Below are 14737 nucleotides of genomic sequence, written 5' to 3'. Positions count from 1 at the left end.
TAGTGACTTTCAAAAAAAAGACAGTTTTGGTACCAGACCAGAGACAGACATGATGATACTGCATTGTCATTTACCATAGTGACCGGTATGGTATACCATACATTGTTTTTGATGAGAATAGTTTATATTATAGCTGACAAAAATGTAGATTTTAGCTGTCAGTGTGAACAACACCTTGAGTTTCTTTATATGTTGGTCTAAATTAATCTTAGATGTTCATGAGAGCAGAGAAGCCACAATGTGAGCAGCTATTTTCATCTCTTCAAACTGAGATGTGAGGCTGGAAATAGATGATCTATAGCCTGTGGGAATCAATTAAGTCCTTCACCTAATTAAGATGACTAATTTCTTTCTTCTTTTCTTTTTCTTTTTTGCTATTGCTCCTCTTTTTCTTGTACATCATGTGCTTGAATTCAAAAAAGGAGGACTGGTAGATGTGTGTGTGTGTGTGTGTCTGTTAGTATGAATGAATGAGTATATCTTGTGGTTTTTCATTCACAAGTTTACACATGGGAAGGAAGAGAAACAATATGCTTGGCTATGGCTCATTCATAGCTGAGCCTGTTATTCCTCTTTCTGCTATAGACCTATAACAGCATTTTACAGCCTGTTGATACCATTATAAACATTTTAAAAAGCAGTATGGCAGCAGCTCCTCTGAGTGCCTTATTCCCTCTTAATTATGACACATTTTGTGACCTTCTTTGGCCTGTATTCTTAAGTGAATACACAGCGAGGAGCTTGTAACATCAGTAAAAGCAGTGCTCGTCCACTCACTGAATCTGAGCTAAGCTGATGTGTCTCTGCACAGCTGGGAAAATGGGTTCAGACAGGATTAATTGCTTTAATTGACTGGAGACACACTGTGCTGTGGTTTGAGTCATTTCCTGTTGTCAGCAGTTTAATACAAAGCTTTCCATGAAGTTGGTGTCAGATTCATTATCGCACCGCTGATGTATTTGTTTCATTACAATTTGAATTTCCGTTTTGACATTTGGCACTTGTTTTTCTGTTGTTTGCTTCAAGTCGTAATTTCCACTTGCAATCATTTTCACAGGTTTGTCTGAAACATTTTTAAAGCAATGAAACACAAAATTCAGAATCTTGAGTTGATCACTTATGTAAAATAATTCATTTTTTAAATGTAGAACACTGTTGGTACTTTTAAATCTTTTCCCAATTCAACCTTGGTTTAACTACTACTCCAAAAGGCAAAAGAACAAAGAGTTACCAAAAGAAGGGTAATGCTATATTTATATAGGCTCTTTTATGCTCATTTCCAGAAAGTTTTCTGAGTAATTTGTTGGTATTTTACAGTTCAATTTAGGTCATTTTACAGAGAGGGTGGTGCAAGTTGGTCCAATAAATGTCAAGTTGTTATGTCTTCAGTGTGTGTCAAACTACATATTGAATAACACTATTTCTTAAAACTCCATAATGAGCACATTTCCAAAATACATACCAAATTACATAACCACTTCAAAGAAATTAAATACACAGAGGGTACTTTCAGGAAATTATTGAAAAAACCTAATGTGCTAATAATCCTAATGTGTGTTTGGCACACAAAACTACACATATGGTTTAGACCTGCTCTATGTGTAAAGTGCCCTGAGATGACTTTCGTTGTGATTTGCCGCCATATAAATAAAGATTGACTGATTAACTTCTGTCAGCTAAAGAGCTGTCAGGACTTTTGCAAATGAATAACTAAGTATGAACCCAAACATATTGAATGCCAAGATAATGAGTGTAAAATCAAGCTGTACTTAAAAAAAAAACAAAAACAAAAAACTGCTGACATTCAGGTGTTTAAACCTCCAAGTGTAGTAAATGTACAAGCTAGTTTCTGTGAAGCATGTGTATATTTAGTTCAATCAAAGTGGCTGGAGACTAATTTATTTATATCAAAATGTCAAAGATTATTAACGAGGCCTCCTGTGAAGATTTCAAAGTCAGCTGTCAACTACTCTCTGTGAATCTTCCCGTCTCCCCTTCAGCCAGATATTCATGTTTTCAAGTGGCAAAATGCATCACTGTGTATAAAAATTATTCATTAGTTATTACACATTTATAAAGTTAAGTAACAGCTGATGTCTACAGGAATATTTACACTCACATTATGTGATAAGAGAAGTGATAAGAAGTAAATATGGGCAACACTCAAAAACAAAAAATGGGGGGAAAAAAGCAGACATACCACAAAGTAAAGTTTAATAAAATGCTATAATACATCATTGGAGCGTACATTCATGTTCCTGTCAAGCTCCCGTAAAATTTTATTAACTTGCATTTCAATGTAGCAGCTTGGCAATGGCTGGCAAAATTTCACATTTCGATGACCCCAACATGAAATTATGATTAACTAATGATGAAAAGATTACAGTACAAACCAGGCAGACAGCACTGTGGTGGAATTTCATACTGAACGACGATGATATGACACCCAAAGAAAATTATAAAATAAAAATATAACAATGTCACAGACTCCTTTTGATTCAACGCTCAGCATTCAAAGACAAATTAAATTTAATTACTACTAAAAAAAATAGATGAGGTCACATTTGTCATTGCCCTGATTGCAACAAACTAAAAAAATCAAGATTAAAACTTTTTTTTTTTTTTTTTGGTCTCCCACCAATGCCGAATCCCTGCTTTGTAAAAAGGACACACTGTTGTGTTATAACAATTTAATCAATCCATCAGAGATTCAGATGAAGGCGTGTAAGTGATAGTAGCAAGAATTATTCCTATGTGCAGAACACATCAGGGCAGTGAGGAGTCTGTTTCATTCACCACTTGGATTGTTCATGGATCATACAGGTCTTTAGAGGCCTTCAAATAAAAAAAAAACAAAAAAAAACAGGCCTTTGGGGGTTTATTTACATACACAGACGAGCGCCAGGACTGGGTGGGAGGAAGCATTGTGTGTGTCAAAGGCAACCGGGCCTGTTAAAGCCTAAATTAGGGAAAATGCCTTCATGTTGGTTACATCAATCCAATGCTGTCAGACTGAGACAAGTGCAGAGTTGGTGCAGGGCCTTGAGGAAGTCGGTTTGGTTATCCAGGAGCGGTCGTTTATGCCTCCACTCCCTCTAGCTCGGGGGGCATAGGGGATTTGGGATGCTTGCTCTCAAAGTGTTGCTTAAAAGTTTTGGGGTCGGGCATTTGAGACTGCAAGAGGAGACAACACATCCAACATGTTAGAATGTATAGCTTTGGATTTGGTTGAAAAGTACGACTTATCAGTATATATTTTGTCTTTGGGTTGTCAGAGTTGAGGCCTGATACTCACCCTGCACACAGCACATGTGAACACTAGCGCTGCCTTGGCCGCTGTCTTCTGATCGTGACCCTTCGCCTTCTTCATCTCGGCCTGTTTCTTGGCATTCTTCTGCTGGGACTGAATCTTCTGATGCCCGCGTGCCATGTTGGTGAAGCCTAGAGGCGTGGACACAAAAACAAAGGGCTTAGAATGATGAGATTATTATTATTGTTGATACACACCCACCACCAATAAGTCAGTCATAAAAGCCCAATCATTTTTTTCATGCCTGCTGATAAGGGTTGAATCATACCATGTTTACTGTGAGACCAAAGATAAAGTAGTGCTGTATGAGAGGTAGCGTTGTCCTTACTGTATGTTCCATCAGTCTTTTTTTTAAAAAAAGGGGCCAATGCTAAGCCTTTCTTAGCAGCAGATAAATGTTTAATGAGTATTAAAACCAAACAAAAAGGAAGCAAAGAACTAGTAAGTGCCAGCCATCCAAGGTCAGGCAGAGTAAACAAGATAAAGCTCCAGTCTGACCTCACAGAAAGGTACTTCAGGTTTTTTGCTACTGAAAAGTGTTCAGATTAAATGTTTTCAAAACAATAGCCTAACCTTTTAGCCTTTAGCCTAACCTTTAAAACAATAATATATAAGGATGGTATTTTCTAATTTAGTTTTAAGCTTAGACCTGTGCAAAGCTAGCCTGGCTAACACCAGACTGCGTCTCAATATCTTTCTCAGTGAAGTAGAATCTCGCTGGAATGAGAGCATGGGTATACCCAGGCATAATATAAATAACATGCTAGATTGATAGTAAATAGTCATGTATATTCTAAATATCTGGTACAAACTGGAAAGTGTACAAGTAAAGTCCTTGCAGAAATCATTAGAGTATTCATTATTCAAAATGTATTTCACACTTTAGTTTGTAGAGAGGGACATTAGCATTAGGTTACTTAATGATTATAGAATGCCAAAAAAAGACAGAAAATTGAAGAAATATATTTTCTATGACAGAGATGTTTGCAAGTAGATCCTAATCAGTACAAACGTGTTCTTTGCCTTATATTTTGAGTCAAATTATAACATGTTTATCTTAATCCATGTATCCTATCAACCAAACATGGACCATTGTTCTCTACTGAGAAGCAGAGAGGGAGCATTAACTGTATTAGGTGCCGTTTATAGTTCTTCCCCCCTGTCTCTCAAACAGCCACAGTTCACCCCTGGGTTAGGGTGTATAAATGGGAAGAGGTAGGAGTGGGAACTAAGGGACACACTTATGTAACAACGCAGGACCCCTCTTCGGCTTTTATTGGGCTTTAGTGCTGCATATTCCCACATAAATTAGCTATTAGTCTTACAAACAATGTGTAATTGGGTTCTCAAGACCCCTGAATGTATATTAGGACCCATTTTGACCTGCTGGTACACTCAGCCTTGCTTACAACTCCTATAAATAGCCTGGTGTCCGTCACCAATGTATTCAGTGTTAACAAGTGTTTGGTTTGCCTCATAAAAGCCTGATTAGCCTGATAAACACCTGGTATGCTAATTTCTGTCTACACTATATTTGAGCTATCTGGTTTTTAAAAAAGCCTGTTTCGTGTGTTTGCGGTATAGGAGGAACACAAGTAGAGCATATCAGTGGTTCCCCGTGTTCACTATTATTCTCCCAACGTGGGAACAACGAGAAACAAGACACTTAGCAGCTAGCAGGATAGTTAGCTTAGCCGCTACTGTTTTGATCTGGCGTCGTCTTCTCGCTTTTACAAGATGGGCAAACACCAGAAAAGTCCTGCCAGGTTGGGCAGATTGAGATAAAACGTCCCATCTGGCGAATACGGATCCTTGATGTGACTTTAGATTAGTTTTAGTCCTCACAAATCACACGACTAAATCACACAATTACATGAAGCTACAATCAGCTGTAACGTGGGTTAGCATCGCAGGCTAGCGTCGGTTCAACCCGGCTACCCCATGGCGGATATTAGCTCCGACCTGAGGCTAAAAGTGTTATCTCGTACCGTTTACCATGTTACAGCTAATAACGAGTTTAAAAGACGACAATACTTACCTTTTAACACTACAAATACGTGTCCTTAGTCGGAAGCGCGCACACACAAGTTGTGACAGCTGCTCGATTCCCACTGACAAGTGAACGTCAAAGGTGCGTTCACAGGCTCTCTGTAAACTCTAGTTTTTATAGTACAGTATAGTACAGTTCTTGATTTAATCCAAGTGATTAGGTGGTGTAGAAATGCAAGAAATTTCTTTTAAATTATTATTTTTTTCTGGGAGAGGAACCTCCTACACCCCACCAATTATGTATTACTGAAAGTTTGCTCCCCCTCTGAAAAACATAAGCAGGTGCTCATGACCCCAAACTACACATTGCTTTTTGTAAAAAAGAAAAAGAAAGTTGGAAACCACTGGTTTCATCTTTAATGATGTGTTGTATTTTAAAAGCATGTTATATTATCCATGTATTATCCAAAAGTAACCAAAGGTGGAGTAGAAAGTAGTTTCCCTCTGAAATGTAGTGGAGTAACATAAAATTGAAATACCTTAAAGTTTTACTTCAGTAAATGCACTTAGTTACTCTCCAGCACTGCAACCAAGTTTATATTTTAGATCTTGGTATAAATACAATTACCTTAGTTTGATTTAACTGAATGAGCGGATAACAAGAACAGCTGAATAACCAGACTGGAGATTGACGATAATGACTTGATAGATATATAGATAGATAGATAGATAGATAGATAGATAGATAGATAGATAGATAGATAGATAGATAGATTTGTATAATTCTGAAATGGTAACATCCAATCACAACACTATTCACGCTAAATTAACATATTATTATTGGAGATACTTATTTTCTTAGTTGTAGAGAAAATGTAACTGATAATAATAGTTATAGCAATAGTAGTTCGCGGAACTGACAACAACACGTCAGGAAATTGACATTTTATAACTCAAGGAGGGTTCCTGAAAGCACCATCCTGGCAGAGTGACGTCACTATGCTGCAGAGACATACGACCAGGGAAATGTCTCCCCCACGTGGCTCAATTAGGTTAATACACTCTCATAAACACACAAGCTGACTTCTTTTAGAGTGTTATATTATTATAGTATATTATATTGTTTGTTGTATCACTAATAAATAAATGCAAGAACATTTTAAAACTGTAGTTTGCCAGTGTGGAGCCAATTTTTCACATACACATGCAGCTGCAACTGACACATTAACAATTATTTTGAAAATACATTATTCATGTAAAATCTTAATCTAAAAACTTAAAGTATTTACTAGTTGAGTAGAAATACAAAGTACATTTTCTACTTAAGTACAATAATTCACTGCATTTTTGATTGTATTATATTTGATTGTATTTAATGTATTCATCACAAGTTATAGTTATCCTTACTTTCTACTCTACCATAGTATATATGATGATGATGATGATGATGATGATGATGAAGATGATGATGATGAGCATCATGCTGTTGTGCTTGTTGGTGAATGATTTGTGGACTCAGCTGATTTTTTATTATTATTTTTTTTTTAAATGTTTTGTATCTACAGTTTTCACACGTTCATTTCAGCAGGACTGGAGCAGTGTTCTTGGACTTAAAGACATATACAAACTTAATACCTTTTTCTACTTGATGATATGTATTAAGGGAAAGAGCTCCTTATATCAGTGAGAAATCACTATTTGTTTTCTTACTATTTTTTATTATCTAATTATACATTTTACAGATCTATATAACTTGTTACGCCAAATTGTCTTCATTGGAAAGCATTTTATAACATTATCTTTGTATGACTTTCCCAAAATTGTACCAAAAAACGAAATGTACAACTCCAATTATATATGTTCATGAACATTTTTCAATTATACTGCTTGTCAAATTATTTGCTATTTATTGAGCTTTTTGCACATTATTCTGTGTTAACTTGTTCTTCGTTTTTTCTTTTTTCTTTTTTTAGCTAAACAGCTCCAGTCTAGTGGTATTACATCAATGCACAGCACCAAAACTCTTTCACCCTACATTCACTTTGAGAAATAATTGATGAACGAGCTGTTCCCTCAGAGTAACACTAGAGGGCAGGTACAGTGTACAGTACTGTGAGGGAGTAAACAGTCAAACATCAGGGTTAACTCATGCTGTGCGAGTGCTGCTGTGCCACCAGCATCCAAATGATGTGCATCGCTTCATATCTGCAACACTGATACTGATATAACCCTCATACTAATAATGGTTGTAATGTTTAAAAACAGCTGAAAACAACCTCAAATAAAAGACTCAACATATTTAAACATTCACTAACTAACATTTATTTTTAATCTTTGCTACACAAATACTACAGCAGTACATTGAGTTTACACCCTAATGTGGGTCATGGGAAAGTATTAGATCCCTTTTATCTTTTCTGATCTGTAACTGTGGTTTTGCCGTCAGATGGGAACAGTAGTTCTCTTCACCTCCGTTCGTTATTTGACTAAATTCAGCTAATATGCAAACAACCTGCGACTCCAGTTATCTCGTGATGCCAACGCAAACTCTCAGGCTGTCCCAGTGACATCAAATTATTGATCAGTCTATAAAAGTACAAAATGAAATCATAGTTTTTATTTGACTAGTTGAGAAAGAAGTAAGCCAAAGTTCAGAGAGCGGTATTTATATATGTTTTTATTCTCTCATTCTTGCTGTAAATCGTCCTGACAGTATTGTATCATGACTTTCTTGAGAGAAATCTTACCGTTGTGAGAAAAGTCCCAGGCAAACCATTGTGTCCTACTCACCTTCCTACTTTTTTTCCCATCATAAGAACAGAGAGACAATCCCTTCACTCTTTTGAAAGGGGGGGAAATATCTCTCAAGAGAGAAGGATGTGATTATGCTTTCAGAAGGGTGTAAAAAAAGTAAAGGAAAGAGGAGGGGGGGGGACTTTATGACAAAAGCCACGCATTGCTCAAGTTCCCCCACCCTGGAGGTAGTTGTGCAGGGACTTGCTAGCTTAAGTTTGGGGTGGGGTTGTCCAGCCTTAGGGCCTGTGTGAAAACAAATCTTCCAGGTGTCAGCTTTTCAATAGCAGAAGAGAATATTATCTGGCTGTTCATTGTGTTTATGAATACGCAGGGGTTTGCCGCAGACAGACTGAGATTTTATTCTTGTTTGGGTCCTTCTCCACCCACCAAAAGGGGGGCTTTCAGGTTCACTTTCGGCTGAGCCAAGCTATTTCTGAGGGATCCTTTTGTTGTAAATGATCTTATAGCTGTCACACTGCAGTTTCTGGTTTGTGTTTCTCAATGCTCAACCACATATCTGAGGTCAGCTAGTTTCCAAGAGGTTAAGCCAGGATCAAGGAAGGTTTCTAAAGATGCATTTCAGGGTTGAGAAACTTGTCTGAGCGACTGAGCACAGTGAAGAACGGGGGTGAGCATGACCTTGTTTCGGTGGAGGCTGTTGAGGGAAGAGGAAGTTGGATTTCATCTTCCCCATCAGTCACTTCCTCTCCCTGCACCCCCCCCCCCCCATGCTTTCCCTTTATTTTCCAAACCAACAGGTTTTGCCACAGTCGGCTGCTGCTGCAGCACCGTGACGTGCCACAATGTTGCCAGACCAGTCGGACTGTACACAAGCCGAGACACAGTCACAACACATCCACATGCTGGTAACTTTCACTGCCTTCAGAGGGCTTGTGTCATGTGACTTTATTGACACATAGAGCACATTTGAGCAGGGTTTGTTGAAGCGTACAGTGTCTTTTGAGAAAGAAACCATCATACAGATCTCTGCGGTAGACCTCTCCTCTGAGAAAGAAAAACAAAACCTAGTGAAGCCTGAGTGTTTATTTGCTATAATGCAAAGCGAACGGCTCATTGTTTAATTAAAACTGACCCTGAGATGCCCCTTAGAAACCACATCAAGAGTGTGAACCATGCCTCCAGGGTGGAAAAAAGTTAATTTCTTACCAAGACACACACTTGCACACACACACACACACAAACACAGAGTGCAACTGAAGGAGAGGTGAGGTCTGGGGTTGGGCGGACCTGAGCCGCTCAGACAGAGGCTGATTGTCAAGGTGCTGACAGCTCACTAACAGCAGCAGCTCTCTGATATTTGGGCCAACTGTGACTGTTAGCGAGTGCAGTCAACAAGATTGGATCAAATGTCAGTTTTAACACATGTGATGGAAGTTATTAACCATTTAGCTGCTGTAATGACTGGTCAATAAGTATTTTTAAACTGAATTTGTGGTTTGTGGTTTGAGATTTAAATCAGTTCACTATATTCTGTGAAGAAGTTCTGCAAATATAAATGTACTCATGTAAGTTTGTGTGACAGAAACGCACAATGTTGCATAATGTTTCATAAGATAATTAATACAATTTGTAATGACTATAAATTTACAGTGATATAAGTTTGTTAACAGTTACACAGTGTTCAAAAAGTTGGTATTTCTAAGAGTAATACACAAATAGTGCAAATGGATATCCAATAGAAGTAACTCAATGAGTACTTATCTGAATAGAAATAGTGCAAACATTAACTTGACAAAAAAGTAACAACAAGGCATCTCAACTTAAAGGCCCACTTACTAGTTTTTATGGTCAGTTAAGTGATTATAAGTTACACATTGTTTTATATAGTAAGTACATTTGGAGTAGTAGTCGCTCCATCAAGAGGCCAAAGTGTCTTAAGGTACAATGACAACTGAGCGATCTCCATGACAACTGACTGAGCAATCTCCCTCTATTGAGGAGGAGTGCAAGATGTTATTGAAAGCTCTGGGAAGAAGCTTTTAAAAAAGTGGACATTGAGTTAGTTTTCAAGGTACCAAGTTCATGACTTTTCTCTGTAATGCTGACAGTGACATTCATATCAATGCTTACACTAAAGTTAATATTCATTTCACAACTGAAACTACAAGAAACTACAGCCAAAAGTTTCTCAAGAATTAGAAATGTAGTATATTACTCGTACTAATAGTAATACAAATACTTTACAATTGCCTTCCCTTCCTGGTCAAGCCCTTTAACATGTACTTCAAAACAGAGAAACTCAATACATCAAGCATGTATATAAACACATACACAGAGGTGCTATACTAGAGTTTAAATAATGATTCAATTCAATTAATCTTTATCTGAAATGATAGTTTCAGTAATTTTTCAAGCAAAAAATGTTAATGTTCTCCTGATTAATGTTATTATTTTCCTGCTTTGGTTATTGTGAATAATGTATTGTTTTGTTTCATCTTCACTGATAATAATCTAATAGGATTTTAAAATCATCATCTTGTTCATTCAGTGATACATTTAGTACTTTTAGTCATTTTTCTTCATAATTATATACATAATTGTCTTCTTGGTGATTAGACCTCCCGACCCAGACAGACCCCTCTTTCTAAATATCTCAAATAAACACGGCCTTTGCTCCAAACACCAATCAAGTGAATATATTTTTGGAAGAATTGTGAGCAGATTACAGACTTGTAGAGTCTTTATGCTAAACTACACTAAACTAAGACACTTAATGTCATCTTCTCCTTGGATTTTTCGCCAATCTGCTGATATATAAACACACTTTAACCTGTTGTTTACCTTTTTAAAAGATGTTCATGTGCCTGCAAATCTACCCAATTACCACTAATCTGTCCCCAAATGTCATTACCCCCTCCTCCTCCTCCTCTTCTTCTTCCATCCCATCCTCCTGTTCCCCCTCACATCTGTCTTTCTGGAAGATGGCACATCCCCTCTCACCTCCTCTCTGTTTGTTCCTCAGCTGCTGCGTGTTTCTCGCACTTACTTGTGGTCTTTCAGCTGCCAAACAGGTAGATGCAGACATCTAATCCTGGCCAAGTCCAGACAAGCTGCTTCTCCTTGCGAAAAAACGCCTGGTATGTAAGATACACCTTTCACCTCTCTCACAGAGTGGGACATACACACAAACACACACACACACACAAACCGAGGAAGGTATTCTGTGGCTATTGGCCCTCAACTTTCCAGTCTTGCCCATGCCTGCTTGTGGCAGCTTGTACGGTAGCCCTCGCATTATTGCAGCTGTCATGCTGCCATATGGAAGACATTCCAGCGGGGAAAAGTCATGTAGGGAAAGGTGCAGATAAGACAAACATTTATATGTAACTATTGTTTTCACCAAGTCAACCACTCTCTTCTTTTCTGTTTTCTTAGTAAATTAATGAGGGTTAAGAAAAGCTGTAATAACGTGAAAAGAAATGAAAATAAAGCCTGGAATTCATCAACTATTCACCTTTATGTTATCTTCTACAACTAAATTAGGGTTTTTTTGTCTCCCCTTCTCTTTTGTTTGTGTCTGTGTATTGTTGGGAGAAAAGAACCCCACCTGTATTTATCTAGCAGACACTCAGAGAAAGAAGAGAGAGAGAGAGAGAGAGAGAGAGAGAGAGAGAGAGAGAGAGAGAGAGAGAGAGAGAGAGAGAGAGAGAGAGAGAGCTGAGCAAAGGCCTGGATCTGTAAAACAAATTAGACGAGGGAGGATAGTAGTGATCATCCACAAGGCACGCAAACAACACGCTTACGTCTTTCAAACACACGCAGACGGACACAACTGACGGTTAAACTGAATCTGAAACGTAATTTTAAGATTTCCATAGAAGAGTGCCTCAAGGCAATCATAAGCAAATTCTCACATTTTGTCATGCAAACAGCTTCATAAAGACATCAGACCGGTTTTGAAAATAGCATCCGAACTTTTTCTCAAAATCCAGATGAAATTCAGCTGAAGGGGTTTTTATCTTTTCTTCATTGTCTGTAAAGTGATGGAAGACGTACGAAGACATTTTACATAAATAAACGTCCAAATACCACAATGTAAAAATGCTCCATTAAAGTTGTTCATTCAAACTCTTACTTCAGTAAAAGTACAAAAGTATTATCAGCTAAATATACTTGAAGTTTGAATACTCTGTGTGTGATATATTGGTCATATATTACATCATCAGATTATTGTTGTAGCTTGTCAGTGTGCAGCTAATTTAACTATTTTATAGACAGTCAGTGTTTCTGATCCCTGCAGAGGGTCACAAGATAGATCTGCTACATACATTTGGATTCATTTTTGGGACTTTTTTCTCTTCATACATCTACATTTGTCATCCTTTTTTTCTGTGCCATATTCCTCTACTTTTTCAATCTTGATCTATTCTGTTCAAACATCTTCTGCACATCTGTCCAGCCTCACAAATCTCTGCACATCTGTGTATGTTTCAGGTGCATCGAAAGAAGGTGCAGCTTGAAAACAATCAGAAGATCTCCTTCATGCTGTCTCGCTTACTGCTGAAATATTTATTAGATCACAGAGTTCTTCTTGTCCTCTGTTGCTCTCCTGAGATTTCTCCCATTATTTCCTCATTAAAAGGATTATTTGGGGTATGTAATGTAATGTAAGGTCTAAGATTGGAGGATGTTGGATTGATGTTAAGATTTTAAAGCCCCCCTGAGGCAAATTTGTGATTTGTGATCTTGGACTGTACAAATAAAACTGACTTGACTGGATTTTGGACCTTGTACAATAATTTAAATAAAACCATTTTACCTTTAGTGAAACTGCTCACAGACACCTGTAACATGACATGGACTTGCAACTAGGTTTTTTAAAGTTCTAACAAGTGTAAAAGGCTGGAAAACACTGGTTTATCCTTTAACAATGTGATATATTTAATAATGTTATGTTTTTTCTTAATGTGAAATCTTAATCTGAAGTAACTACTGACCACAGCTGTCAAATAAAAGTAGTGGATGTAAAAAAGTAATGGCTCTGACGTAGACGTGTAAAGTAGTGTTAAAATGTTAGTTTATTTAAAATCTAGTATTTAAATTGCATTGTTTCTGATTGTCTTCACATTGCTAAACTGAACTGAATGAGTCATTTAATGAATGAATGCATCTTTGAAGCATCTTCTCACTTCAACACAATAATTAATTATCTGCTAGACTTACTCATGTATTAACAGGCACTATGATCGTATAGAGTATCATAGCCTTTAATTTGACTTCTGTTTCTACTTCAGTTTTTAGTCAATCCACAGGTAATTCATTTTGATCATCTATATTTTAAAAAATCATACAATCTCTTGTTTTAGGTTCTGAAATATGAACATTTTGCAATTTATTTTGCAGAGTAGTAATAAATGTAATATTGTAATATATGAACAAGACATTTAGTATCACTTTGAGCTACAGGAAATGGGTTGCAACTGGTGTGTTCTGGTGTTTTAGAGGCCATATGACATACAATTACATTATAAATTAGTAACAGTCCTCTTTGAGCTTTATACTTATTTCAATCTGTACTGATAAAACAGAAGCAAAAAAATAGTTTTTAAGGTCAGTGGTCACAAACGACCTCAGTGGTGCCACAGCATTTTAGGAGACACACACACAGACACACACACACTCATCATTGTTTGCTCTGGCGGGGTAATCCCAAACACTGTGATCTCCTCTTACAATGGCTTCATTAAGTGGACAATGGCATTGTGTGAGCTAATGATCCGGCTCCTCCCTGCCTTCTGTCTGCATCACCTGAAATACACACACACAGACACACACACACACACACACACACACATACACTCTCTCTCTCTCTCTCTCTCTCTCTCTCTCTCTCTCTCTCTCTCTCTCACATACAGCAGAGAGAAGTCATTATTAAAATCAGAGGGAGAAAGGTTAAATCAGAGGTGCATGGTCAGTCTGCTCTGTGAGCCTGTGCAATCATGCATCTCATCCTCTCATTCCTCCATTTAACTTTTAACCTTCCTTGTTTTTCTTTTCTTTCTTTCTTTCTTTCTTTCTTTCTTTCTTTCTTTCTTTCTTTCTTTTGGAAATATGAAATACCCAGAAGTTAATTTTCTTGCCTTGATCCCCCTGTTTCGTGTGTCACTGCTGTGGTCTTCAATACAGTCTTTTGGTTTGCTTGCAGGTGAGGTGGGTCATTACCTGCCTCTCTCACCGGACAGCCAATCAGAGCCCGGCCCCGCGCTGACACAGCCAATCAGCGGCAGGCTCGCCCTCACCTTCAATTCTTTCACAGTGGAAGAATTTGCAGCCAAAGTTGACCCGCTGCCATTCAGCAAGCCAACACAAATAATATAATACAAGGCAGCAGGATGTGTTAATATTTGTAATAATCCGCTGTGCTAATTGACCAGCACGCGGGCGCTGTGATTGGCTGTCCGGGGACAAAAGCAGCTTCACCTGCCAGGTGGAGCGGAGGAGAGAGAGAGAGAGAGAGAGAGAGAGAGAGAGAGAGAGAGAGACGGGGCAGGGAGAAAAGAAGCGGGGCGAGAAAAAGTCGACTTACCTGTAGACCAACTTCTGGCAACTTGCTCTCTCTCTATTACCTGCTCCGACTTGAAAGTCCAGTTTCACAAGGAAGAACCGTAGAGGAAGCAAAAT

At 37.9% G+C, this 14737-nt stretch overlaps 1 protein-coding gene across 1 annotated transcript; it reads right to left on the bottom strand.

The window, feature by feature from the left end:
* Positions 1–2197: 2197 nt before the first annotated feature.
* znf706 (zinc finger protein 706) lies at positions 2198–5433 on the bottom strand. Its single transcript, XM_053334598.1, has 3 exons — positions 5349–5433; positions 3296–3441; positions 2198–3174 (listed from the first exon to the last, which is right to left on the bottom strand). Exons 2-3 carry the CDS (start codon positions 3428–3430, stop codon positions 3079–3081), a joined length of 231 nt encoding a protein of 76 aa, XP_053190573.1. The 5' UTR covers positions 3431–3441; positions 5349–5433; the 3' UTR covers positions 2198–3078.
* Positions 5434–14737: the final 9304 nt, after the last annotated feature.

This window comes from Scomber japonicus, chromosome 15, assembly GCF_027409825.1.
Source record: "Scomber japonicus isolate fScoJap1 chromosome 15, fScoJap1.pri, whole genome shotgun sequence".
Classification (NCBI taxonomy): domain Eukaryota; kingdom Metazoa; phylum Chordata; class Actinopteri; order Scombriformes; family Scombridae; genus Scomber; species Scomber japonicus.
This window is presented reverse-complemented; position numbering and strand designations above follow the sequence as displayed.